At 36.1% G+C, this 27,839-nt stretch overlaps 1 protein-coding gene across 4 annotated transcripts in view; it reads left to right on the forward strand.

Moving 5' to 3' along the window:
- LOC139143997 (oxysterol-binding protein-related protein 6-like) overlaps positions 1 to 21,897 on the forward strand; it is an 88,636-nt gene extending 66,739 nt beyond the window's left edge. For 2 of the 4 annotated variants that reach the window (XM_070714632.1, XM_070714633.1), the window contains 16 exons: positions 1,046 to 1,125; positions 1,985 to 2,083; positions 3,096 to 3,134; positions 4,765 to 4,942; positions 5,781 to 5,908; positions 6,273 to 6,374; positions 8,696 to 8,833; positions 10,096 to 10,198; positions 10,894 to 11,072; positions 12,613 to 12,825; positions 13,202 to 13,344; positions 13,744 to 13,879; positions 14,489 to 14,630; positions 15,197 to 15,323; positions 16,076 to 16,198; positions 17,157 to 21,897. In XM_070714632.1, the coding sequence (XP_070570733.1) occupies positions 1,046 to 1,125; positions 1,985 to 2,083; positions 3,096 to 3,134; positions 4,765 to 4,942; positions 5,781 to 5,908; positions 6,273 to 6,374; positions 8,696 to 8,833; positions 10,096 to 10,198; positions 10,894 to 11,072; positions 12,613 to 12,825; positions 13,202 to 13,344; positions 13,744 to 13,879; positions 14,489 to 14,630; positions 15,197 to 15,323; positions 16,076 to 16,198; positions 17,157 to 17,262 (2,036 nt within the window). In that variant the 3' untranslated portion in view covers positions 17,263 to 21,897. The remainder of the gene's footprint in view (positions 1 to 1,045; positions 1,126 to 1,984; positions 2,084 to 3,095; positions 3,135 to 4,764; positions 4,943 to 5,780; positions 5,909 to 6,272; positions 6,375 to 8,695; positions 8,834 to 10,095; positions 10,199 to 10,893; positions 11,073 to 12,612; positions 12,826 to 13,201; positions 13,345 to 13,743; positions 13,880 to 14,488; positions 14,631 to 15,196; positions 15,324 to 16,075; positions 16,199 to 17,156) is intronic. The other 2 variants (XM_070714634.1, XM_070714635.1) reach the window with 1 other exon arrangement.
- The last annotated feature ends 5,942 nt before the right edge of the window (positions 21,898 to 27,839 follow it).

Consider the following 27,839-nt stretch of genomic DNA (forward strand, 5'->3'; position numbering starts at 1 on the left):
ACTAAAACTATCAAAAACATTACATAAAAATACATTAAAATTGGTCAAATTTTGCACCACCAGTAAAATTTAGGCAGGAAAAATTCCACCACTGAAAGGGTTAACACATTGACCTTTGCTAACATTAACAATGGTGGGGATGAGCGTAGGAGTGACATGACTGTATCAGTCTACTACCGGTACACTATTTCTTAGCAAGACATACCGGTATGAAGGAGATATTTTTTAGGAAACATACTTTTCACAATATAGAAAGGACTTGAACAACTGATTCCCTTTGAAATGACAATTAAGTGATAAACAAGCAAGGGCCATGAAAATAGAATGTCAATAAAAGCATTAGACGTGATAAGAAAATGAATTTCAATTATTGTCTCATCTCTCGCACCTGAATGAAAACAGAACAGCTGTATTCCCGCAAATTCTAAAAATAGAGTAAGCAATAGTCATTAAATATTAATCACATAATTCATTTGTCCTCAATATCATCTTTGTGCTTTTTTCATGAAATTTTAAACGAAGCTGATTAATGACAGCTGTTTTTAGAAATTGTAAGTTAATTCCTCTTTACTGTGGACCTGTTCAGTAATTCCAACCTGTATAAGTACTAAATTGATCTTTAATATTACCTCTGACTTTTTCAGATTGTATTTTTAGCGTGATTGTCTTATTTAAAGCCCATCCAATATCACAGATAAGGAGTCAATGCGGATTATTAGCATGTACATTGCAGTTATTAGTGCACACTTTGGAAAGAATTGACTAATTTTTGGCATTTGGCATATGCAATGCATTGACAATTCTTTCAAATCAGCCGTGGCAAATTACCCTTGATAGGTAGCCATTAACGGAGAAAAAGTCAGTCCCCTTTCTATGATTAGGGTCAATCCCCTTTCTGTGATAAGGAAAACTTTAATAGGAAAATAGTTGGCTAAAATTAGTGCATAGCCAATCACGTCATCCGGTGTCTAGCTGATAATGAACACACTGCGTCTGTCGCTTGGATGCGCTCATAATGGTAATGGGGCTGTTTCTTTTGTTTCAGAATTAACAGCATTACAGAGTAGTGTGTTTCACTTAACGAGTCTTTTACAAGAACTTCAACAACTCCCACTCTTGGATGAGGTAGGTTGTAGACAGGTTTTATATTACTATTACAACCACAAGTGAAACTCATGTACAGTTTTCACTTTAATTTAATTTAATATCTTTTTAGCAGAACTCAGTATCATAACCTTGGTAATAAAAGTCTTGTATGATTTTTGGGTAGGAAGTCATCAATAGAAATTTACCAGCATTCAATATTGTTGATGTCATTTCCTGGTATACCTTTGTACCAAAGTATCAAACATTTGAATAATATTTCTTCAAAGGCCTGTAGGTACATCTCTCTCCTAAATGTGATTCATATAGTCAAAGGGACAAAGTCGGCCATTTTTCATGAATTTTGTTTATTATAATGCGAGATACAATTTATATTGTTTGACATGTTGAAAGATACTGAATGAATGGGTCACCATGCATATATTCATTTGGCCCCGGTTTTAGACACCATGCATGCAACCATTGCAACCATCATGACCATTAATTCATTTTTGCGAGGGTTTCATTAACTGTGTCTACAACCGGGGTCGAATATATGCATGGTGGCCTATTCATTCAGTATCTTTCAACATGTCAAACAATATAAATAGTATCTCGTATCAAACAAATTCATGAAAAATGGCCGACTTTGTCCCTTTGATAATGTTTCAGGGTTTGCTACTATTGCTTAAGGTAGTAAGTGCCTCCAAATTGAAAGACCTAAACTTTTGCCCAAATATTTTGCACGGAAAATTTTAGCCATTCACTTTCAAAATTAAAAATTAAAACTGGGGGTCACCATGCAAATTTTGGTACCAGAGAAATTTCAGAATTTTCAAGACCTGACTGCAATATTATCAATACTTCATTATGTGTTGACATGTCCATTGTTGCTCTGCAGCTTGATGTTCCGGCATCTTCCAAGAAAAGCAGGAGGTTGTCATTTGGGAAAGGCAAAGGAAAGAAGAAGGTTCCTGAAATACCAGCATCCTCAGACAGGGTAAGAGTGATACAATCACAGTGTACTCATTCAAGACTTTTTGAACAATATAGTAACAAAATTACAGTTCTTTGATGTAAAAAAAAGGGAAGAAATTTGTTTGTATTGAAAATAAATATTGAAAGGTAGTTTTGCTATTAATGATATAGTCCTGTATTTTTTAGGAAGTCCAACTGTCCTTTTTTCCCAGTCAGTTTATGGTACTGTTTGCCAAAACAGAACCAGTTAAAAGTAGTTGCATGAGATCAGATTCTACAATATTTACATGTACTAGTACACTCACTCTTGAGCACAGTGTGTATATGCAGACCTGAAAGTACACTTTAGTTAAAAGGAAATAATATTTAGTCTACCATAAGATAAAGTTACAAGAGATATTTGCTTTCTAACAAGAACAAGTATGCAAAATAAATGTTTGTTAGCAGTAAAAGTCATTGAGGATTGAAGAATTAATTTGCTAAAACAAACTTTCCTTGTTTTGTAAATAGTCATGTCAGCCCAGTGTTATCCAAAAGAATGCCGGTGTCATCCCAGAGATGAACATTTCCACATTGCCATAATATGCATAATGTATGGTAGCATAATTCTGATGAGTGTCTTATACCTTGAATTAGGGGATAGTATGCACAATTCACTGTCTGCACGATAGATAAAAAAAAATCATTAAAAGAGGGTATTTCTTGCATAAATATTTATAGTTGTCGTAGGCCAGTTCTGGTTCAACAGAGACATGCAAATCTGTTTATGTAAACATGTAAATGTACTTTCTGATTATGTGGTCAAGTCATCACATCATTCGGCTTAACTTAACCGGGAACAAAATATTTGTGAGCATTAGTTCATCAATTACATTACATCTACATATGTCCACCTGAAGTTTCTTTAGAAGAGGATGTTACCCAACACAAACATACTTTTTACATGAAAATAACATTTCGAACAGGATAAGCTATACCATCTTTTAAATTTTTGAGTGCTTTTTCTAATGTCTTGTATTTTCCCTCCTGTTCAGCTTCAGCTTTATTACCCTATGATAAGATCCTATCAAAAGGTATATGTTGACCTGCTACACTTAGATGTGGTTTCAGCACCCTCTAAAGCCTGTGCCATCTTAGTCCATTCATCCACACATCCATCCATCTATCCTTCCAATTTTAAATTGCATGTGTGTTTCATGAATGGTCCCCTTCCACGTCTTACCTGTCTTGACAAGGGAATGTATCTCTTAGACTATAAAATATGTGCTTCAGTGTAAGACCAACTCAGGGACAATCATGTCTGATTTCATCAAATTTGCACCCTTTTTCTCTTTGCTCTCAACTGTCAATGAGTTCGTTAAACGAGTAATCTAATAGACTAAACAAATTGTAGGAGAAAGTTTGAGTGAACTTTGTAGATACTTGTACTATGTCCCAGTTGCAGCAATGTTAGTTATTCCCGAGTGTTTGCCTAAGTGTTGTAAATACACTTACAGTGTCCCATTTGAAATTCCCATTTGAAATGATAGTCGTTCCTCAACAGACAAGACTTGCCCGCATGTACACCAAGCAGCGTACATTGGAAAGACATGATGACCCCTGCTATATTACCAGCTGTGGAGTTATCCAAATATTTGCTTTATAAAAAAGTTGCAATTTTCCATTTCATTAGAGTACCTGTACCAGTGAGATGATGGAAGCTTAGGCTGTTATCAATCATGAGTCAGTGGATATGACATATGACTTTGCTGTACAGAAAAAAACAAAAGATTCACCATGTTCATATTGTGATGGCGCTGTTTCAGTAAAAATAGTTATACCTTTCACAAGATTCGGTGAAGAAATTTCCATTAAAAGAAGATTATGGATTCATAATCACAATGCATGAAAAGATAAGCCAATTTCAAAACTCATATCCAAAGCAAAAATTTAAACATACTCTTTGGTTGTTTCTGAATTAATCATGTTCATATGTCTATTATTTTTGTACTGAAACTAACCTTGAATGGTATGAGATGTGTTATGATCTTGTGAACTAACAATTTTTATCTCTTGAATAACCATCTAATTTTATGAATATGTTATCTTAGCAAATCTGTTTATTCAATTTCAAAGGAATAATTTTAGGACAACTATACTGCAAAGCAGTTGAGCCGACTGTCCGTAATGGCATTTTTGCCAGTGTTGTAAAAGCTTCACTGTATGAAAAAACATTTGTGATATGCCTCCCATGGGTGGGCACAGTTGAGGAAGTACCACCTGTATACCATATTTGCAAGTGTTACCTTGGTAAATGTGGTACAAACATGGTGCTTTGTCTTCTTTGCCTGGTTGGATAAAGTACAGTAGATGGCCAACTCATGACTTTTCATACAGTGTTTTATTTGACCCAAGAAATCTCAGAAAATACACAAACTCATACAACTGTAAGGTATCACCACTGTTTCTTTAATGAATGTACAAACAACAATCTTCTTCTTGATTTTCAGTAATTCACTCATCAGCAGTTCTATCTAAATAGATCTTATCAAGATGTAAACCTCAACATGTGCACTTTTCAAAATCATAGGCATTTTCATGAGGGAATTTGATGATTTCCAATGGTATTTAGAAAGTCATATCTTAAAAACTTTATTTCCTGTTGATGTCAGAGAAAAGCATGGATTGTCAAAAGTTTCTGTTTTTCCCCTTTTTATTATGTAGTTATCCGCTACAGAGCAAAGTTTGCGACTGAGTTCTTCCAATCCAAATCTGCCAGACATCAACATTGATGATCCGGAGAAAAATGATGGTTCTAACCACAGGCTGTTCCGCACCGCAGCCCAGCAGAAGGAACATGAGAATAAAGTGAGAGAGGAATTCATCACAACGGCAAATGAAGGTACTTGCATAAATATGCTCAGTGCACTGTTACAGATAAAGCCAGTTGATTGGTTCTAATGTGACCTGTAGGTTGATATTTTTGCTGATGTTTGGCAGTAATGTTTGTGTAAAAACCTTGTTATATATATTTGAATTTACCATAATATTTACACATAGAAATTTAACACAAACTGCATTTTGTCATCGTGTGAGCATATTGCATCATGGTATATAATATCTGAGATGAATTCACTCACTGGAATAACAAGCCATTATAAAACAAACTCCCAATTTTTTTAGCCCGTTTGCCAAGCTATAGCTTCGCAGTAAAGGAAATGTTAAAAATTGATATATGAATACTCTACCGGTACACCGGGTATGGTAAACAAATTTGTAACATTGACAAAAATTGAAATTTTCTTAATATTTTTTGGTCATCTTTCTAAACTCCTGTTGTTTTGAAATGTTTTTAGAGATGGATTGTAATGTGGATAATGCATAAAAATTTTGCATAAAAATGATAAAACTCATTGTATTTTCTTTAGATCATTCTTTTAGAAAAATCCCATTTTCTTACTGTAGGTATATTTGGACTTCTGTATAACTGTAAGAATGTTCTTCAAAGGTCACAAGATTCCTTTAACTGTTTGAGGAAAGAGAAATTTCTTGAAATTCTTAGAATCTTGTTTGTAGTACACTGGTCTAGACTGAGTAACAAACCCATCCGTCACCAAGTTTCAGTACAACCATCTTTTTCTCTGTGGTAAAGTTGGACCAAACTGGAGGTGACAAAGCTTTAAAGGTCTAAAAGATCCGTCAATTTTCAATTTAATGACCCTCATTACGTTAATTTTCAGTGCACAAAAACATGCGTGGGTTGTTGCACACCATGACGACAGAACGGGAAAAGATGCAACAAGCATTAGAGCAGGAGTTTCTTCCCGCAAACAAGCAAATACATTTACTACAGAGTCAACTCAAGCAGGTACAGTAACAGTTCATTTATGCCTGTATTTTTATGTAACTTTACATTTGTAATTACCAGTGCTTAATGCATTTTAAACTGAATTGATGCAAGCTGTAGACCAGTGAAGAATTTTAAGATTTTGAGAGACTGAATTTCTGCCACAGTGGTGAATTACACCTTACTTTAACCACTTGCAGATATGCATGTGTATTTGTATTGTATATTATGTGCTGGGCAATGCCAGAGTGTGACTTCGATATGAGACTTCAAAGATTCCACTGCAAAAAAAAATCAGAAACAAAACAACACTGTCGAAATAATCAACTATTAAAGAAAAATTCAAATGAGGAATATTTATTATTATTGTTTTACTTTGACTTAGGCATGTGCACAGAACACTGAACTCAGAGAAAGACTACAGAGGATATTCCTGGAAGCTGATCTCTCCAAGACTGCCATGTTTGCAACACCAAAGCTAGAAGAGGTAAGATTGGCGAGAACGTAGACTAGTGGACAAAGATGTCATTTCACATTAATCTCCAATAACTTAGGGAGTAATTTAGGTTAACGATAAAGAGTACATGCACATTTACATAACTGTGCCCAGAGACCTCTTGGAATACTCTTTTAAGGCCCCCAAAAAGGTTTTAGTTCTCATCTTCATGCTTGTTGATCAAGATTAGCTGTGTCAGCCTTTTTTTCTTATATGCTGTGCTCTCGCTGTCGCTCGTAACTTTCGTAAATTACGAACAAAAATGAAAATTTACGAAAAAAATGAATGCCGATCGGCCATTTACGAACGATTTTGTTATTTTTGAAGCCTGATTTTCGGTCAAGATTGAGAATTCCGGGGAAATACTGTCATATCTCGTCTTTCAAAACCTACGCTGCCCCTATCATCGGCGCATCGACACATGGTGATAGCTGGCTTTGGACTTTGACCTGTGATAACATGAGCATGCGCGAAAAGGTTTCAAGATCCCCAGGTCTTGTAATCTCATGTGGTGTGTCATACATTACCACCCCATTACGGTAGTTTCGAGACACCCAAACACTCACATGCTGTCAACTTTCCGAATGGACTGTTGAAGCGGATCGAGGGAAGCGGGCAGTTACAAATACTTTGGATTGATAGTATCCAGTTGGGAAAGAAAGTTGGGCATAAAAACGGCAACTGATATGAAAAAAATACGAAACAATGAAACCGCCGAGCTAGAAGAGATCAAGAACAGTCAGCCTGAAAGACAGTCGAACTACAGCAGAACTGCAGTCCGGACCGCACATGGTTGAACATGTACTGCAAAGTGTGCATGGAGGTGGAAGCGAGCCGGAAATCTTAGATGTCATAGATTTGTCATTTGACGATCTGAAAATTGAATTTTTCAGTCAGCGTGCCAATTTTAATAGGTTTCCTTCAAAATATTTTACAAGAAACTGTCTCAGCAAATGTTATGAATGCTGATAGTTTTCTATGATCCCGAGAAAATGCCTGTTCACAGTCCCATGACCAAAAAGTTTATCCAGACAAAAAAAATGACGATCATCTGCAGCGTTTTAAAAGTGTAACTGTCTCTAAGAAAACATTAGCAGGATCACCAGTCTCAGTTTGCGTACTTAAATTTGATTGAGATGAGACAAAATTTGTGCGAAACCACAGACTGCCAAATGTTCTGATCAATGGTTGTTTAAAAAGAATTTTAGAGATGAACATGCATAATGACTGCAGCTAGAGATGCACCACCTAGTACGTGGTCTATGGATGACGTGCATACTTTCAAAGTAACAGAGCTTTCCAAATATGAAAAACAGGGGACAGATTTTCTAGCATCTAAAACTTGTGCAAACACTGATAATATTTGATAATGTTTATGACCGCTTCATAAATTAATATATATAATCATCAACCACTGACTACACACACAAAGGGAGTTATGATTTGTGTCACAATATACTTGAACATGTTATGTTGTGTAATAAAGATAGAGTAATTGAATAACATTCATTGGCCGTTGACCAAAATTACACACTTTATTGAGAAAGGGAGAAATTTCAATGTTACAAGCATTCATGACCCATGATGTACTGTGTTATTTAATAAATTTTTTGAAAATGCGTATCAAAATATGAGTGTTCATTGTCAAAAAAACTAAAAAGGGATTTTTTCATTTTCTTTTGTCTATAATGAAATCATTCATCATTTCTATCCCCTTAAAATCACCTATTGAGTACCAGAAGTGCTTGTTGAAAGTTGGTGGGTTCGGAATAACATAATTTGTGCTTACTAATATTTTTTGAACCCAATTCGTAAATTTACTAACAATTTCGAAAGGCCAGGGAGAGCACAGATATGCCTGGAATATATAAAAATGTACAATATGGTAGTGTTCTACTCCAGGCGGAAGATATTAATATCTCACGCCAGAAGGATTTCATTATAAGCTAAACAGTTATGAACGGTGAAGATAATGGAGTTATCCTGCTGCATGTCAGCATTTATCACTGCAAGTTGACATTCCTGATATGTTGTCGTCCTATAAGTAGTTGGATCTTTTGAGCTGAAAAAAAACTGAAATTTTAAAACAGGTCATGGACATCCTTTGTGTTTGAGACCTAGGATAAAATACAAACCAAGCCTCAGTTTGAATCCAAAAGTTTGTTTCTGCCAATATACACTTGATGCCAAATGTCACTGGTTAACACCCTATGTATAGAGTGCAACACAGGATTGCCGTCACATTAATTCACAAGTACACTGATTCTTGACAATGACCATAATATTTCATCATTACATCTTTTCCCTCACAGCTGCAGCCTAAGGATATTGCCAGTCCGATGTTGCTCCGAGATCAAACTCATGAAAGAAGCATGTCAGTGTCTGATGTTGGTGAATTCTTTGATGCCCAGGAGTATCTTGCATCAAGCTCATCCTCTTCAGAAGCTGCAGTGAGTACATTTCCAGCTGAAGCTTCTTTTGACCCATTGCGTTACTCTCTCCCGTGTTAATTAAAGGAATAATTGACTTATAAACGAAAAACAGTGCTATCAGTATAACTGCTGTGTGTCAATATAAATGAATAAAACCAAATTACAGGAAAATCCGTTGGTCATGAGAAAATGAACTCACAATAACTAGTGAATTACAGTATGTTTTCATTTTGCTGTTTCCTTGGATGGAGTGATACAGTATCTGGTGCACCGTTATTGCAATTAGCACATGAATGTGCATTGTGGATCACCAGCTTGTCACTAGGCTGGAACACATAGCTATGAATTCAGTTGTTGTGAAGTTAGTGTTGTATAACAATACTTTGTAAAGCTGAGTCATAGGGTTTGAAATGGAGAGGTAACAGTATCCAGTCGGAGTGTGCACTTTAAGGTGAAGTACTACGAATTACGTCAAAATTAAGTTGTGGTGTCATTTTCTTGAAACTTTGCACACATATTCTTGGATGTTGTGCAAGTGCAAAAATGAAATAAAAATGAAGGTCGCCGCGCTTGTTTCCATGGAAACGGACGTTAAAATGGCGTCGTTAGAAATAAATAAAAATGATATAATTCACTTAAACTAAAGAAAGCAATTGTAAAACGCTTAGCAAATGAGTTAATTTTAATAAATACCAAGACTTAAGATCCATATCTATCGAATGTATAGTTTTCATGATGTTTGTGAAGAAATTTTAACATAAGTATCGATTACAAAATGACGATATCGAAATTATATCACTACATAATTTTCGAACTTTCTTCCTGTCGCTTTGAATGGTGTCATTTTGACCAAACTTGGCGAATAAACTCCTGACATAATACCATTTAGTTTACACTTTTAATAAAAGGGTATCACCATGCTACTTTTTACAACATCTCCAGGTAAATGGGTAATTAGCGCTATATAAATGGGAGAGAAATATTAATTTTTCGCTCATATTGAATAAAAACCAGCTTCCTAGGGGGTCAAAATATGACAAGGTTATAGGTCACATGTATTTCTAAGAGGCTGGGTCAAAAAATTAGGTAAAAGCGCAATTTCAACAATGACAGGTGATGTTAAATACATGCACTACAAAATAACCCATTTGCGACAGGCTGGAGTTAAATCTGCGCAGAAACGTTCTAAAGCGTGTGCGCGTTCGAATTCGTCGCCCTTTACCTTAATTCTGCATGGTATGTGTATATGTATATTAATATGCTTGTAATCTATTTTACAGCCATCAGATGAAGATGAATTAGATTCCAGTTTAATTAGCGATGATGACTTGGATGATAATTCAGAAGAAACTCTAGACATTCAGTCACAGTGTCCAAGTAGTGGTAAGTCTCATCCTGAATGATTCCTATCTCGTAATATGTACAATTCAGAGTTTATGAATCAACAAAAACCCCCACAGAAGCCAGATGCAGAATGTCACCCCTAGACATTTATCCATGGTCTCATACACTGTGCAAATTGCCTTGCAAGGATCATACAGCTGTTTGAGACTCTGACTGTTACATGTAGCGACGTTGTCTGAGAGCAAACCTACAAACTAGGATTTGTTCACGGCTGTCTGCAGAGTAATTTCCCTGGCAATGTGCATCAGTTTGGAAGGTTAAATCTGATTGGTAGATTGTCATTATGAACAGCAACTTAAGGGGTCTCAAATTAAGGCTATGCTGTACCTGATTGGCTGTTTGCAAATGATTCAATTAGAACAATGAATTTCAACCAAGCAATTCGCTAAAATCTTCCGAGATGCTGCACATTGGCCCCAATTTGTATGGTGTTTCGTTACATTGTGTTTCTGCATGGGTTTTCTTGAACACTGACTAAAACAATAATTTGTTAGTTTGTCATTTGAATGTTGTTGTCTGCCATCTGCTTAGTTAACATATGAATAGCAACTAATCCATATCCTACCACAACACTGGACAAGCAAATTTAGAAAGTGACAAGAAAGGAAAGTTGGCAGAAAATTTAAAACAGTTTGGAGAAAATTATTGATTGGACTATGTTTGGTGAATTTCAGTAGTGGAAAATGAGGCGCGTCCTAGCTACTCCATGACAGGGAGGAGAAGCAAACTGCCTGTTCCAAAACCAGACACAGGAGACTTCAGTCTCTGGAATTTGCTCAAGAAGAACATTGGCAAAGATCTCTCCAAGGTTTCCATGCCAGTGACATTGAATGAACCCCTCAGCATGCTTCAGGTGAATTCATCTATGTCATCTAGATGAGCCCCGATACTAGCCAGCTTGTGTTAACTTTTCAAAACTCAACTAAAACCATCCTTTACAATCCCTTCCCTATCTATTACTTTCTATGCTCAGAATACAACGTTCTGTTGGTATATTGTTTCCCTTTTTCTCGTAAAAGTAATCCAGACTAAATTGTCATCGTGTCTTTCCTTATTCTGTAAAATTACCATTTTACCAAATGCATACCGGTATGTTTAAATTGTCAGCTACATGTATTATCCCAAAAGTACGTTCAGATGGAAAAGAAAACAGACATGAAATGTTTCTTAAAAGTATGTACACAGGAAACATCTTCAAATACTTGGTGCAAGGTACATTTCTGCACCAGGTTATGTTGTACACTTAACCCTTGACTACCAAGGCCAATGTATTCCTATATACCAGGCCCCTTATGTAAATATTGATAAAATCTTGGGTGTAGTCATTGCATAAACACTGCTTAGAGAAAAAATTAAGTAAGTACCAATAAACCATATATTTTCTGAATCGGCATGAAATTTCCCACTTTTTCATACATAAGTTTGTATTTCCAGGTCACGTGACTGGTCACATGATACATCATGTGACCAGAGTTGGCAAAGAAAATGAATATTTGAAAAATCAGGACGTGTTTTGAATCCATAAAATGACGCAAATTTGAATACAATTGCAATTTTCATGGCATTGTCTTTACATATATGTAATAATAACTACCCTTTACTTTATTTATAGATGTACCTATTTAAGATTTTCTCCACAAAAGGCAGAGTAAATGAACCACAAACATCAGCATCTGACATGATTCTGTATTTGAAAATCAACACATTTTATATTTGTAAACACCTGCTTTATGTCTTCCCTGCAGAAACATGCATCTAAAATGTTTATGATTTATCAAAAAATAATTCACAATATTTAAAAATACATTTAAGGGAACAACATATCACATGACCAAACACGTGACCAGTCATATTGATAATATGGCTGCTATAAAATCTCACTGGCTTATAGTGAAAAATTGTAATTCCTCTAGTTTCATTCACGAATATTGTTGTTAATAGAACATATTTACTTATAAATCATTTGTTTTCAATAAATGAATATTTCATTTCATTAAAAAAACAAACCATAAACATCTTCGCGATCGTCCGTACTTCTGAAAACTGTAAACAATCAGCGCGATGCTTCTGTGATCAGCCTGACCTTTCAGGGTCGAGGTCATGGGTCACGACATTTGCTTCCGGATTTTGGCCATACTCGGACGTACGGGGGCGCAATCACATTCAGGCCAGATCGGAATACATCAATCTTAGTCGCACTGCTTGCCGACGCCGAAATTACGGGATTTTTAGCAACAAAAACGAAGCAAATACGCCTATTTAACTGTGCCGGATATTTCCGGCACTCAAGGTATATGGTAATTCAGGTAGTCAAGGGGTTAATCATACAAGCAGACACTTAATGAATGAGAATTTCACTCTGAGCAAATTATCTGTAATTTTTTTTAACACAGCGACTCTGTGAAGAAATGGAATACAGCGATTTGTTAGATAAAGCCTGTGTTTCGGAAGATCCGCATAATCGCATGGTGCTGGTTGCCGCGTTTGCTGTGTCTAGCTATGCAGCTTCACAGTTCAGGGCTGGACAGAAACCATTCAATCCACTGTTAGGGGAGACTTATGAAGCGGTCAGAGATGACAGGGGATTCAAGTTTGTAGCTGAGCAGGTAAATTTCAATATACCGTATATCATCCTTTGCCCTTCCGTCAATAATGAACCCATATGAGTCGTCCATGGTAAACGACAATGGTGATGCAGTGACATCATTGGACCACAGTTTGTTACCTTTAGCCATAAGGGCATGCTTCTTACTAAGATTTTCCTTGATCTAAAACATCGTACACAACCTATTCACAGGCCTTTGGCTGCTAAAAGGAAATCTCCGTTAGAGTACTGGTCCATGGGAGAGAAATGTTCACCAGTCAAAATTGACTAAAATGTTGTTTTGCTCCAGTACAAATATACAATCTACATGTGTACCGGTATACAAAATACATGGATAAAAAGGTGTATATCTTTTGTCATCCTGTGAACCTTTTCAGGTATCCCATCATCCACCAATATCAGCGTGTCACTGTGAAAGTGAAAACTATATACTATGGCAGGACATCCGTATTAAAACAAAGTTCTGGGGGAAGTCAATGGAATTCCAGCCAGTTGGTCTTGTCAATCTGACCATACCCAAGTAAGCGAATATCTGCAATTTGCATTGGTCATTCAGCTTCTCCTGTATTACTGTCATGGTGGGAAAGCAAACACAAAGTAGATATCTTTGAAAATAGTACATCAGTGATTAGAGTTTTTGACAAAAAAACTTAGAGCAACAATAGTATAAAGGAAAATGGCATTATGTAATTCACCACACCCCAGATATCAGAATATGGTGTAATGTTTACTCCAGGTGTAATGCTTTAAATAGTACAAAATGTGGTCTGTAGCTGTAGGCAACACCAAGTGAATTATACATTTCATGATATGGCTATAGATATGAATACATTACGGTGCATATTTGCTAGCTGTGTTTGCTATATCGGAATATGCTCTGCTCATGGGTTGATATGCAGTACTATGTAAAAATTTTCAGGTACAATGATCACTATAGGTGGAACAAGGTGACAACGTGTGTACATAACATTCTAAGTGGCCAGCGCTGGGTGGACCAGTACGGTGAAATGATAATCAAAAATGGTTCAATCACATGTAAATTAACATTTGCAAAGGTAAGTGAGTGAGGATTTTGTGAAATTTGTGTTGATGAAAACTTGCCTGCTGAAAACCTGAACAGCTGTGACACATGTGACAACAGTCACATCTGTCTCTAGGCTTTGCGGTGAGCTAATCATTGAAACCTTGTAGCTCAGGTTTACCAGTGTTGCAGGAGCCATGATCATGTTACTATTGCAGCTAGGCAGTTGATGAGCACACTATATTTAGGTTCTAAGAGGTACCAGTGTGCCAGTCAGATACTGTACTGTGTATATTCACCAGTCCTACATAAATGGTATTGATGGGGTATCAGACCTGAATGTGTTACAAAAACAAGTTGTGTGTCTGTTGTACTGTCACCGCCTCAACTTTACAGTAATTTGGAGTTGCCAAGAAACATTCATCAAATTCTTCCACTATTTCACAATCAGATATGTTTTTGTTACAAAAATTTTGGTGCATATGCACATATTCTGTTCCATATGAAAGTATTACCAGTAGAATGCTAATCATATTGAGTATGTTTTGGAAGGCAAAAAATACATGTTATTGTTAGTTCAATATGCCAAGTATAGACTGCAAAGTGTATTGGGACTACAAAATATATGTATTACAATCCACAGGCCAGCTATTTCAGTAACAAGCGGTATGAAGTCTACGGTAGTATCTTTGACAGTGGTAAAGTAGTGCATCATCTGTTTGGCAAGTGGACGGAGGGTCTGTACTGCGGTGTGTCAGGATCTGCTAAGTGCATATGGAGGCCAGGTACACTAATAAACAAATACTGTTCAAGGTCTTATTTTTCCACAGATGCCATGATTTTCATAAATGTGACATTGACATAACATAAAGGTCTATTGTGACCAATGAACTGTACTTGACCTGCCCCTACAAACTGTCAGTGGTGAAAAATTCACTGTCAGACATTGATTACATAGCCCTCTCACTTCGTTGCCCTTTCAGTTTTGTAAGCCATTGTACTCCACCGTGTAATAATAATACAATGTAAGCACATGTGCGATAAAGAGTTATCTGTAAAATTTTTCAGCGAAAGATTTTCCTCTGATATCCTACTTCTTTTCTTGCTCTGATTGTGTCACATTTTTTACTAAAGGCGTATTAGTGCATATGTATACACACAGTACAAGCAACATACGAGATGCTGGTGTTTCAGTTAATTCACAACTTATAGAATATCTATTACGCATTGAAGTTGATTCTCAAGAGTTAACTAGGGAGCTTTATTATTCAGCATTAATAAATCTGGCTGCATGACAACATTAATTATTTAGAAATGCTCCTCAGCAATATTTTTGCTGCATTCATTGTAGGTGCTATGCCAGAGGACTATGATCTATACTATGGTTTTACAAGGTTTGCAACAGAGTTGAATGAACTCAACACAACAACCAAACATCTGTTGCCGCCAACTGATTCAAGATTTAGAACTGATCAAAGGTAAAATTTTAGCAGTGATAAAATACAAGTTTGAAAATAGCTGAACTTTTGTAACACATTCGTAAAATATCAATTTGTTCAGGTTCCTGTTCTGTTCAATGGATGTTATTAAACTCTACAAGACAAAACTAAATCAAATAATATACACAAGTTGGTGTAAACTATTATTCAGTGTTCAGATTTATGCTGTAACACTTGGAATATGGGAGAGAGCAACAACTCTGTACTTGTCTAATCACCACACAGTGGCTATAAATCAATAGCAAGGATTGAAAAATATGGGTGTAAGTCCTTTCATTCCAGCACAAGGCAAAAATAGCAAAATAGTGATGTCAAGGAAAAGAGGAACAAGTATTATATCATGTCCTTAGCAGATTTGTGAAGCGCCCTCTATTGTCAAGAGTGCTTGCTGTTTCACCATTGATGCACATGACCAATTAGAATTCCCATAATCTATGTAATTGTGTGGCCGATGTTGTACATGCCTCTTTTATTAGTCACGCACAAACTCTTCTGTCTCATTGCACATGCACTAAAGGTAACCAAGGATTGATGTCTTGCTTGTCTCTGCTCACAACCTTCCACTTCTGATATGTAATTGCATTAGTAGATGTAAATATTGGCATGGCATGATAGAAATTGTTTAAGTAATAGATGTACACAGTATTAATAGCTACAGTTCTAAGTGTTAAAATGTTTCTTGAAATGGTAACTGCTATTAACAAGGTTGTTGCCATGGTATTATTTTGCAGGATGATGGAAGAGGGTAATGTAGAAGCAGCTGAAAGAGAAAAAGCTCGGATAGAAAATCTACAGAGAAACAGACGAAAGAAACGAGAAGAGGAAAATATTACATATGAACCATTATTCTTCAGGTAAATGCACAGGCCAATCAGGCGTATTAGTTATGACTAATATTACTGAACACGCCATTTTGCCTGGTGGTAATGTGTGGTTTATGCAATTCATCAATCTCCTTTAATCTTCTTTACAACATATTGAGTCTTGCTCCAAAATCATTGTCTTATTTGAGAACGACCTCTTTGGTTATGTACTGGTACATGCCTATGTTAATTACATCGTTTGTTCAAAGCTTCTCCATAGCTTCAGGTAGCACATAGTAAATTTTTAAAATCACCCTCTGAAAAAAATAACATGAAACTTGAATTTCAGTCGGAAAAGAATATTTTCATGAAATGTTGTCAAGTTTTACAGAAAAATCAGCAGTATTAGAGTGGAATATGGGAAGTGCTGTATGTTTACATGGACAAACCGTAGGATTGAATAAGGAGCAAAGCAGTTAGGTTCCAGCATCTATTATATTTCACAGCACCTTTGAGCTGTTTGTACAAAGAATATTCAAATATATTCATCTGAAATGTTGAGTTTGTTCTCAACTTTATTGAACTGCAATTTAATTAAAGAGTCAGTACAGTAGTTGTAACTTTTGATGATTTTTTCACTATTTTTTTATTTGAATGTCAACTAGAATTTCATGTTCTACTCCCCAAATACACAGTATTCAGCTTGTCAAATAAGCCTGTACACATTTAGACTTAATCGTTCTTGTTGACTGGTGAATTCTGGTCTGGACCATAACAGTGCATTTTACACTGATAGACACTGTGTTGACAAGCTAAATAGTGTTCATTTTAACATGCTTTGGAGAGTAGAACAGAAACTGTAGTTGGCATTAATAAACAAAAATAATGTTCACAAATCTTCAAAATTTACAGCTACTGGCTGTTTAAATTCACAAACAGAGCACAAAGTTGTGTCCGATTTTCTCTTCCACTTCCTGATTATTACTCATACTCGCACATTTTATTTCAGGAAAGAGACGGAACATGGCAAGGAGTGCTGGGTATCAAATGGCAACTACTGGAAACTCAGGGAAGACCCTGGATTCTCAAATATGGAATTCACCAAACTTTGGTGAAAGGAATATTACTGTACTTGTAGTATACTTAATTTTGAGGTATCATCCTCCAAATATACTGCCAAAATATAAAAGTATTAAGAATTATTGAAACTGTATTACATTTCAAAGTAGCTTATCACTGTGAGAGTTCTTACATACTCTGGGAATGTCATCCTGACACCCCTTTATTTTCATGATAGTTGGCATTGTCCCGCACTCACTGGTGGTGGACTGTTCCAAGTTGAAGAGATAAAGGGGATGATGTTTTCTAAACGCAAACACATCAAAATGTTTTGGTTGTGTAATTCAGGAAAAATCTTCTATTCAAGCAGCTCATTATTAGTTTACATTCTCATGTTGTGAATTCTTTGCCTTGTCAGTAAAATTCAGAATTACAAGAAAATTTTATAAGCTTAAATTGAATTAGTAGAGGTGAATTACTGTGATTTACAACAGCTGATTAACAGTTCCACTTTCTCCAAATTATGTTGGTTTTATCACTCAGATTGGAACAATATTTGTTTTCTTTTCTGTATGCTTTAGAGACCAGAATGCATTTAGATGTTTTCCAATCTGTGTGCACTGACAGTGAAGGGTGTTCTACCGTGCACTTACCAGGATCAGTGGATTTTGATCTACTGGTACTTGTACACTTGCAAATGTTGAGTGACTCATAGAGCATTCAACATTATGACACACACTAGCCTGAAAAGTCAAGGTGGCGTACATTTTTTTAAACCTTGTCTAAATTTCTTTGCTAAATATGTTCCACAGCAAAGTTTTGTTATTTCATTTTCAAAGCTTTGCTCAATTATATTGCTTCAGAATATTCAGTGAATTCACAAGAAATTTAAAAAAACCGTACTTCAACATAACTTGGGGAAAGTATACTTATCCTATGCATTTACATAATTACAAATATTTTAATGGGAAAGGGGTAATATATTAAATTTATTGGTGCTGTACATATCTGTTACACAGGTCCTGAGGATCTACAGTGTTTTAAAATAGCAAAGAAGTGCGTGCGAGTTAGATTTCATTTTGAAGATGAAAGTTGTATTGTCAAGTAATGTTTTACTATCCAATAGCAGTCGTTGTTATAAATGTTGTGTATTGTCTGTACACCCGTACATGTCTTAAAGCAGTGTTAGGATTGGCTAATTTGCTAGCATTTTTTTTAATTCAACTCGTTCAAGCACATGATGGGACAAAACAGAGAAGGAGACCTGATTTAAGCAGTTCAAAACTTCTTACATTTACCGTTATTGTTCAGTCAGACATTTGCCATCGTTGTAACACTACAATCTTTCTACAGATAGTACAGAAAGTTTACCTCAAAATTGATAAGAGTGGCAGTGACTGTACGCAGGTAGTGACATTTGTCACACTTCACATCACCATTCAAAGAAATCTGTTAAAGACACAGCCTGTAGTTTCTACAGGCTGTCAGTCTGAAAAAGAAATACATTTTCCTTCTCGCTATTCTTGATTTCTTGACTAACAGTTCCAAATATTACTAAGTATTAAAGAATATGTAGGGGACACTTCTTCTTTCAGTCAAAAGAGAAGGATAGGTGAAATTCCGATAGTTCAAATTTTATTTAACATTTTATTAGTGTTAGTGTAGACAGAGCTTTGGAGTAAGATTACTTCACCGATGGTGAAGACCTTTCCAAAATGTTTAGACAACTCCTGTAGTGTGCTGTAGAGATATATATTGTAGAAAACTGACTTTTGAGCAAACCATGGCATTTAAACGGGGTCAGAAATGCCAACTTTTAATGAGTTTTTTCACAGTTTTGTTTTTAATATGAACCATAGTATCTAGCTCTACTCCCTAAAGCATATGATGATGTACACAGTATTCAGCTTGTCAATTAATCCTGTACATGTATAAACTGGATTGGTATTATTGACAACTGAATTCTGGTCCGGACTACAATTCAAATGTAAACAAGAACAGTGCATTTTACACATATAGACGCTATGTTGACATCACAAATAGCACTGTGGGTGTTTCAGCATTCTTTGGGGAGTAGAATAAGTACTTGAAATTGACATACAAAATGAAAACAATCAAAAATCATCAAAAGTTATCATTACCGGCCCTTTAATGAAAATCTTGAGTTTTCATCAGTCATAAACATGATTTATATGAAACATAATGTTTTTGTGAGGTCAGGATGTGACATTGATTGGCTGTCATACTGTAAAAATTGCAGTTTTGATGCTATAACAACAAAACATGAATGAAGTCAAAAAACATTTGAGGCAAAAGCAACATCAGCTTCCGTTGGGTGCCATTCTGAAAAGCAAGTGCAATAATGTGATGATAATTTTTCCACAAGTCAGTGATTAACATTTTGGAAGATCACAATACATATAACCAAACACTTCATCATACTGCAGTTTATATGGGACAGCATAAAAACAAAAAGACATTCTCTATGGAGGACTGCTTGAATATGACTAAAATATTGTAAGATTTTGCATTGCGGTTTGTTCATCAAAACGTGATGCAGGCAGGTTTTTATTCTGACAAGAAGGGAGAGACAGATATACAAAACACACAAATTACATGTTACTTTTTATGACATTCCCCACCACTTCCAACTTAGAAACTTAATATTTAATCAGCAAACTGCCACCCATCTCAAAGAAAGTTCCCAGTTTCTGTAAAAACTACTTGACCTTACAAGACTTTGATGGTAAGAAGGTTAGGTCACATGATTGTGCTCAAGCATCTCAGCCTTTGTGCCCAATTTTACATTACTTGCTCTGTCCAATTGCATCGTGGGAGAAGAGCTATTGTATTAGGTTGCCTGTGGTCTTTTTAACTGGAGCTTTTAGAGATAGATGAAAAAGTGGATTGCCGCGTTATTGTTATGTGGCATAGTTTCAGTTGCCACATTGTCTGTTGTAATGTGGCATTGTCTCAGTTGCCACATTGTTTATTATAATGTGACCTTGTTTTGGTTGCCACATTGTTTATTAACATATGCCAAAGTTTCAGTTGGCACATTGTCTATTGTCATGTGGCATTGTTACAGTTGCCACATTGTTTATTATCATATGGCATTGTTTCAGTCACCACATTGTTTATTATCATGTGGCATGTGGCATAGTATCAGTCGGCACATTGATTATCGTCATGTAGCATTGTTTCAGTTGGCACATTGTCTATTGTCATGTGGCATTGTTTCAGTTGCCACATTGCTTATTCTCATGTGACCTTGTTTCAGTTGCCACATTGTTTATTGTTATGTGGCATTGTTTTAGTATACGTAAGACAGGAGCTTGAAGTGTTTTGAAAGATAGATTTGACGAGATTTGAAACTATGTAAAACTTTTGCAATAATTTACAACTACTGATGATTGACTACAGTTTAATTCAATTAGAATTCTATGTTGATCTTGTTGTTATCTTCTTCCTTAGACTAGTACATCCTTTTATTTCAACAAATGGAGTTTTTGAATTACAATGCCTGATTGCTGTTTACACTATTGTTATCACTTTGCCATAGCCTAGGTAAAATGTTCACATTAATGTAACTCGTAACTTTTCTCAATATGACTACCATTAATGGTCATCAAGTTTCTCATTCCACCAACATAACGAAGCAGAAAAATATTACCAAATTAAGGCACATTTCCCTGTTTTTTGTTTGCAAACGATTTTACTTACTGGTACTAGTAAATAGTTGTTTATATTAAGCAAATTTAATCTCATCGAAACTGAACTTATTCTGCTCGAAACTTGTCAAACTGAGAGAAAATCCAGCTCTTTCAAAGTTCTGTTCCTAATTCTGACTGCGTTAATTCTTTTACCCAAAGTTACGCAATTTGTACCCCAATGAAACAGCAAGATAAGTCAGCATTGCAAATGTAACACCCCACAAGACATTTTACTTCATATAAAACTTTGTAAAACACTATCAGGGTCCGTATGCTCCTTGAGAGTCCTCAAATTTGAACGCCTCCTGGGACGTCGGGGATAAGTTCTTAAAAATGAATCCTTGAAAGTCCTGGAAAATTGATATTGATATCAGTTGTGATATTGTAAAAAGTGATATATGAAAATTATATAAAAATGACATATTGTAGAAATAATATCTGCAAAACAATATTTTGAATCTCAAAAAAAACGTAGAAATTGCTGAAAAAGTCTTTGAAAGTCCTTGAATTTTATGTGACTTTGTATGGACCCTGGTTATCAACACTACAGTGTACAGTATACAAATGTTTATATGTGTCTCTTGTCTCACTAGTGTTCAACTCATGGCCTTGCTACGTCCCATAATGCTGTGCAGCACAACTCAAAAATACTGGGATCAACCATATTAAAGTGCAACATTATCCTAGGGAGTTTTATTTCTCTTCAATTGTTAGGAAAACCACTCTTACACAAATAGATCACTACCATAGCAAGGAGTTAGGCTCAGTATACTTGAGACATACCTTCTGTACTCTAAAAATGCAACTCAGAGTTTACATATTGCTGTTATGTCGTTTAACTTTCCAATAACTCAAAGGTAAACACATGATTTCTGCCAGGACTCAAAACAAATGGTGCAAAATTATTTTGAGTCTGCCCCATGCATTTTGAACTGAAGTTAAGCATTTTGTAATAAAGAATTGTTTAGAGCGAATGAACATAGTTGTGAGTGTCATTCTTGGTACAAACATATGTGTTATTAGCAGCACAAATGAATTTAAGTGTAATGAATACAGCACCCTTTATATTCCTACAATGTAAACTTGGTGATGCTTAGTTAAATTTCCATCAAACCAATACAAATTCAGTGTGTTCAAAATTGTTACAAATTAAGCGGTACGCGGTAACCACAGCCAGTGGTGTTGGTGCTGGTGTTTCAGTACCCCAAAACTAATAAGATGTCACAGGGATCCTAGACCAGCAAACACGTGTCATTGTCTGCTTCCAGTAAAAAGTGGAGTTCAAAAGTGAATCCTCCCTTGGATTTGGAAATTTAATTGAAAGGCCAAAAAACATTATTCCGATGACATGGTTTTATAAAGAGGGTAGGTAGGTCGGCAGGAATTTCTTTTCACAATTATTTTATATGCAGTTTTCAGGGGTTCAGGGCGATCAAACACTGGCCACAACATTTCCAGAAAAATGTATCATACATATAAAAGGGAAAACATAAAAGATATCTTCGTTCAAGCAAAAATCAAATGCCAAGTAACGAACGCGTGATTTTTACGGGTTTTTTCTTTCTTTTTTTTACTTCCGTGTTTACGCAGCTCTAAAAAGTTTAGGGTCGGCAGGTAAAAAATAGAATGGGTTCGGGTTATCGGAACAGTACAACTTTTTTTGTTTGGCCTAATTGAAAATAGTTCTGGTGATTTGATATGTGGGTCAACTTATCCAGTGTCTGGCTACAAATGAATAGTAGTATGAAAAAGATCCCATACAATACACCAATATCATGTGACGTTCCATGTCAATATCCTTCGTCCCCGGCCTTCGTCAGGCAACACCACCATACTTCACTGAACATCCAAACTCCTTGCCTAAGTCACACAAAGAAGTCGAACACATGTTTACAATATCTCAAATGATTACTCGGATGAATTGGTACAAAGAAAATGGCGCAACAAAGCAGAGACTTTGCTCCTTCGAGGCCATATACCCCTGGGATATTATAACGTTTCCTCAAAGTTTGCCCATCAAGTCTGTGAAATGTCACTCTCACAATAAATAATAAAAGTCGAGGATCAGGGAAGCAAATTACTTCGAAGTTGATGAGTTTTGAAATTCCTCATTATGAAAATTATCATATAATGAAGTGGAAAAACATGTTGTGGTTTCATTATAAGAGTGTAAGATAGTGAAAAGTGAATTTAGTTGGGATTTTCAAAATGAGTGAACAGGAGTTCTTGACCAGCACAGGATTTGCATACGCGGAAACAAAATTGTTTTCTTCACCTTAGCGCAAATATTTGCTTTGCATTGAACGGTCAAGAAGGACACTGTCGATCACCACAATATCTGATTCATTTACAGCCCATCTTCGCCAAGTGATTATGCATGCTTTCATCACAGCTTAGGAATTTATGGCCAAATCAATGGCTTGCAAGTAGTTGTTTGCCAGAAGAGAATTTCAGAGTTACAACAGAGCATACATTTTTTTTACCTTCTCGTGTCTATTTATAGACAGAGAAGGTATTAGAGTTGAAAACCAGTATGCTGCTGTCAAGAACTTCGTCTGTCAATACTTCCGTCTGTCAAGATCCGTTGACGTCATGCCATTGTGATGGGTCATATCATAAACTGGTGGGGGTGTTCATGGTTCAGGTTGAGGTGCAGGAGAATGATTTTGAGCTGTGACAAAAATCAAAAGGGACTTAGCGGCATAGCCACAGTGTTAAGCCTTTCACCAAGGTTCTTAGTTGACTACGATCTATTACAGACTACTGAGCTGACGTTAGGGGTACTCACTTTGTGTTTGCTCACTCTGTGTGCGCTAGTGTTTGGTACTGAGTTGCGTGGATATCCCCTCATGGCCTCACGTGATATGGGCCTGTTGCATAATCTGCAGATGATCATATGCCTCCGAGTCTGAAAACGGTCATTGTGTAAGCCTGTCGGCATTTTCCTTGCATTTTTCTCATTACAGCGAAAACGGAGTCAGCGTGGACTCTCTGTTGTGTCGCGCGACAAAATAAACGCAGCCACTGACGTTTTTTGCAGACAAAACACACAGACAATGTAGCAAATGTCGTGAAATCTTTTCTATTATAAAGGCGTGCTAGCGTTACCAGGACTTACTTTTTGAAAATGCTGATTTCGTCATGGAACAAGACAAATACATCCATGTCTTGAACAAAATAATTGAAAAAAATCTAAATTTCAATACTATCGATGATTTTATCAACCTCACAAACTGAACCAAGGGTTTTCTGTCTTTAGCTGACGCTAAAAGAGGATAGCGTCAATGGAAAAACACACTACGGACCCGACACTGGTACGGATAGTCCCTGGGGGTAGAGGTGTCGATCAAACAGTCGACGGTGAGCTCGCTGTCGTCGGAATTTCGTCTGGACGTTTGTAATAGACGCCGTACGGTGATGAAGGTGGCATCGAATAATATAGATAAGGTGTATAATACAGTGGCATTTCGATGGCAGCAGTCTATATTGAGCCACTTGATGCGATGTTTGTTCGGTTGATGCTTCGCCCAGTTAAAGCGATGAAATTCGTTCTTCGCTTCGATAAAGTGTGTATGTGCGATGTATGATAGTGAGCATGCGTGCGTGAGTGCTTCACGAACTCTACAACGTGTTGAGCGGTCTCAGTCAGAAAAATGTAACAACTTAGCCGGCTATTGAACCACTCTTTTTTGGGAGTGGAGATTTAGCCGAGCGGTTCTGTCTGTGGCCTCTCAGCTAGGCGACTGATGCCGTATGTTGTGGGTTCGAATCCGATTGAAAACTAGCCGTATTTCCCCGTTTCGCTGAAGCTACCACCTCGATTGAAGTTTGCGTAGATGCAGACGCAGGAAACGAGATACCGCGCCGTTCAAGCTCTTTATGTACACAATCTACCGTATTTTTGGTTTTATTCTCAACTCGCCATGAAGAACATTTTGTAACAATAAGAATACAAATTGAATCTTTTGTTTGATTTGTGGATTTATTGAATGGGCGGTGTGCATTTGATGACATTTAGTTTGGGTGTTCTGTCTGAAAAAACGTCAGTGGCTGCGTTTATTTTGTTGCCCGACACAACAGAGAGTCCACGCTGACTCCGTTTTCGCTGTAAATTTTGCAAAATATCGGCGAGTACCTCAATATTTCAAGATAACCCTTTCTTCCCAATCGTTTCCTGGAGTTTCAGAGTCATATGAACGAAAATGAGTGAAAGTTTTAGACAGGAAAATCGGACGTCGGCCATGTTCAATGTTTACAGTACAATCAGAAGTTTACGTGGAGGAATTAATCAACAAACACAGGAGTGTTCATGATGCCCGCCCTCTAGAGGCAGACCCTCCTATATGAAGTACCACATTTGATGCTTGTGGAAAGCTTGACCACACAATGGAGCATTTAAACTTTTAGAAAATGACAAACTGAATAAGAAGGTATTCAGAAAATGTCAAATACTGAGGAAAAATGCGCAAATATTCAAAATAAACAGGTTAACTGATTGGTCAGCTATAAAAAACAATGAAAATGTTTATGATCAAAAGTTTTTGAGATGCGCACATTTTAAGAAACACAGAAAGTATTAACATTATAAATATAAGACCAAACTATTTTTTCAGGGATGGAACAGGTTGGAAATGAGGGGGTGAGAGACAAAGGCACTCCTATTGCTGCATGTGGATGCAGCCACACCATTTCATTTACAGCATACTTATTCACTGTGTTGTGTTCAAGTTCCATATGTACTGACTGTCATACAAGGATAACATAAGCAAATCAAATCAAATTAGAAAAGGATCAATGCTGTTGTGTGGATTTTGCTGAACATGGCTGATATTTCGCCCTATATATTTGGTATCCAGCAAAGGCATATTTTGATGTAAAGTCAAAATTAACACTACATTGCTGACAATATATTTTACCGTTTCTGCATGAATTTTTCTTTTTTAAATTATAGTATATTAGTACTTCAAACAGATTAACAGTTATCGTGATGTCAACCCATAATTTTACATCACATAGACTGTAATTCTGCCAATTTTTTTTTGTTTTTCAGTCATTTTATAAATTTTGCACTGCACAAGATGATTGAAGAAATTGCAATGTTTGAATTTGTAAACTCAAAGAATAAAAATCTTTTGGTCACAAATTAAATATTTTTTGAAAAGAAATTTACTCTTAAACACTTTTAGCATATATTCTTTACATGGCCATGTATTTCAAGGAAAATATGCCTATTAAAAACAGTAATTTCTTCACTTTCAATTTTTTTCAATACTATGACAATTATCAGCCATGAGGTTATACAAACACAAGACCAGATAGGCGTTTTTCATCATTTCCACAGGACTCTTTGGAAAATCCATAAAAACAGTTAAAAGTGACTGGGAATGATCACTTGGTATACATTTAATTTACAGATGCCAGGTTGTGTATTTCACATGCACTCAGATCAGTAAGGAAGTGCGTCATTACTATTTTGGACTGTTAATTCTTATTTCTGAATTGTTTAACTTTTTTCCACATTGAACTATCTTTAGGCAGTTTATACTGTAGCTTAGAATTTTTTTGATTGATGTATTTAATCATCTTTTGGGTTCTTTGGGTCCATATCCCACCTCATGCCCCTACATCATCAACTATTTACCACAACTCCATGCCAACAACCAATTACCTGACCTGGCCACACATTAGAGAAGGTACAGCGTCATTGACGGTATTTTTTGTATTGTACCCACGTCACGTGAATTAACTTTACAGCATCTACAGAGTTTGAGGGATACAAGCTGCGACTGTCGTTATTTTCACTCTTACGGTTCTGCGCGCCTAAATACTTAAAGACTAAAACAATGAGAATTGCTCGATTTTATTTTTCGAAAACGCGAGAAACATGTCTAGGGTCAGCGAGTTTTTACCAGGGTAGGTCGGGTCACCAGAGACACGCGTTTTTGAATTGGCCCATTCGAAAACGCAGGATTGAATCCGAGTGAATGATGCGATATAAAGTGTTATATTGCCTTAAAGGGTCCGGGTCGAATACCTCCAAGTGAAAATATGTTGAAATTTAGAATTGTGATTTTGATTGAAAGTATGTTAAGTACAATAAGGAAACAAACCGCGAAAAATAACGTAAACTATATACTTGTTTGTGCAAAAGTCATTCAGTTGCGCATGCTCAATAAGGTAACCCATTCTGTATAATAAAGAACAAAGTCTAGCTTTGTCCGCTAGTAGAATTTTCTCACAGTGTTAATTTGGTCTGTCATAAACTTTTCGCCGCTGAGAAACTTCACATTGTATTTCCTTCATCCATGCAATTCCGTCACGGTATGGCATAAACACAACAAACATGATAGCCAATTTTGCCTTTTGTTGTAAGCAGGATTAGCGATTCTAAACACGATTGCAACTAATTTGGCATAATTGGATCTTCATATTTTCAAATTTCTCAAAAGTGTTAGGTGCCCTATAGCATGTTGCAATATTACAAATAACTCATAAAACAAGTGTGTAACTTAAAAAGAAAGTAGATGAGGTTACATTTGCAGATTAAATCGTCATTACTTCACCATCCAATTATCCCAAATTAGTTCCAATCGTGTTTCGGTTTTATGTGAAGAGTGAAAGAACGGGAAAGAGTGATTGTGAGTGATGACGAGTTCAAAAAGAATAGTTTCGTTAAATTTCAAACTGAACAGAAACTTTTAAATAATCATACATGGATAGTGAAAGAACAGGAATATACCATTCAAAGTTATTTTTATTGAGCTTAAAATCATTCTCTCCCTCTATTTAGCTTGAATCTCCGGTGCGTACAGTTTTTGTTGTGCTTATAAGGTTGATTAAAAGTTAGTATTTTGGGATTAAATTATTACATGTAAGTTGCAATGAAATAGAATGAGACAAGTACTGTGTCATCACCAAAA

The sequence above is a fragment of the Ptychodera flava genome, chromosome 11 (assembly GCF_041260155.1).
Source record: "Ptychodera flava strain L36383 chromosome 11, AS_Pfla_20210202, whole genome shotgun sequence".
Taxonomy (NCBI): domain Eukaryota; kingdom Metazoa; phylum Hemichordata; class Enteropneusta; family Ptychoderidae; genus Ptychodera; species Ptychodera flava.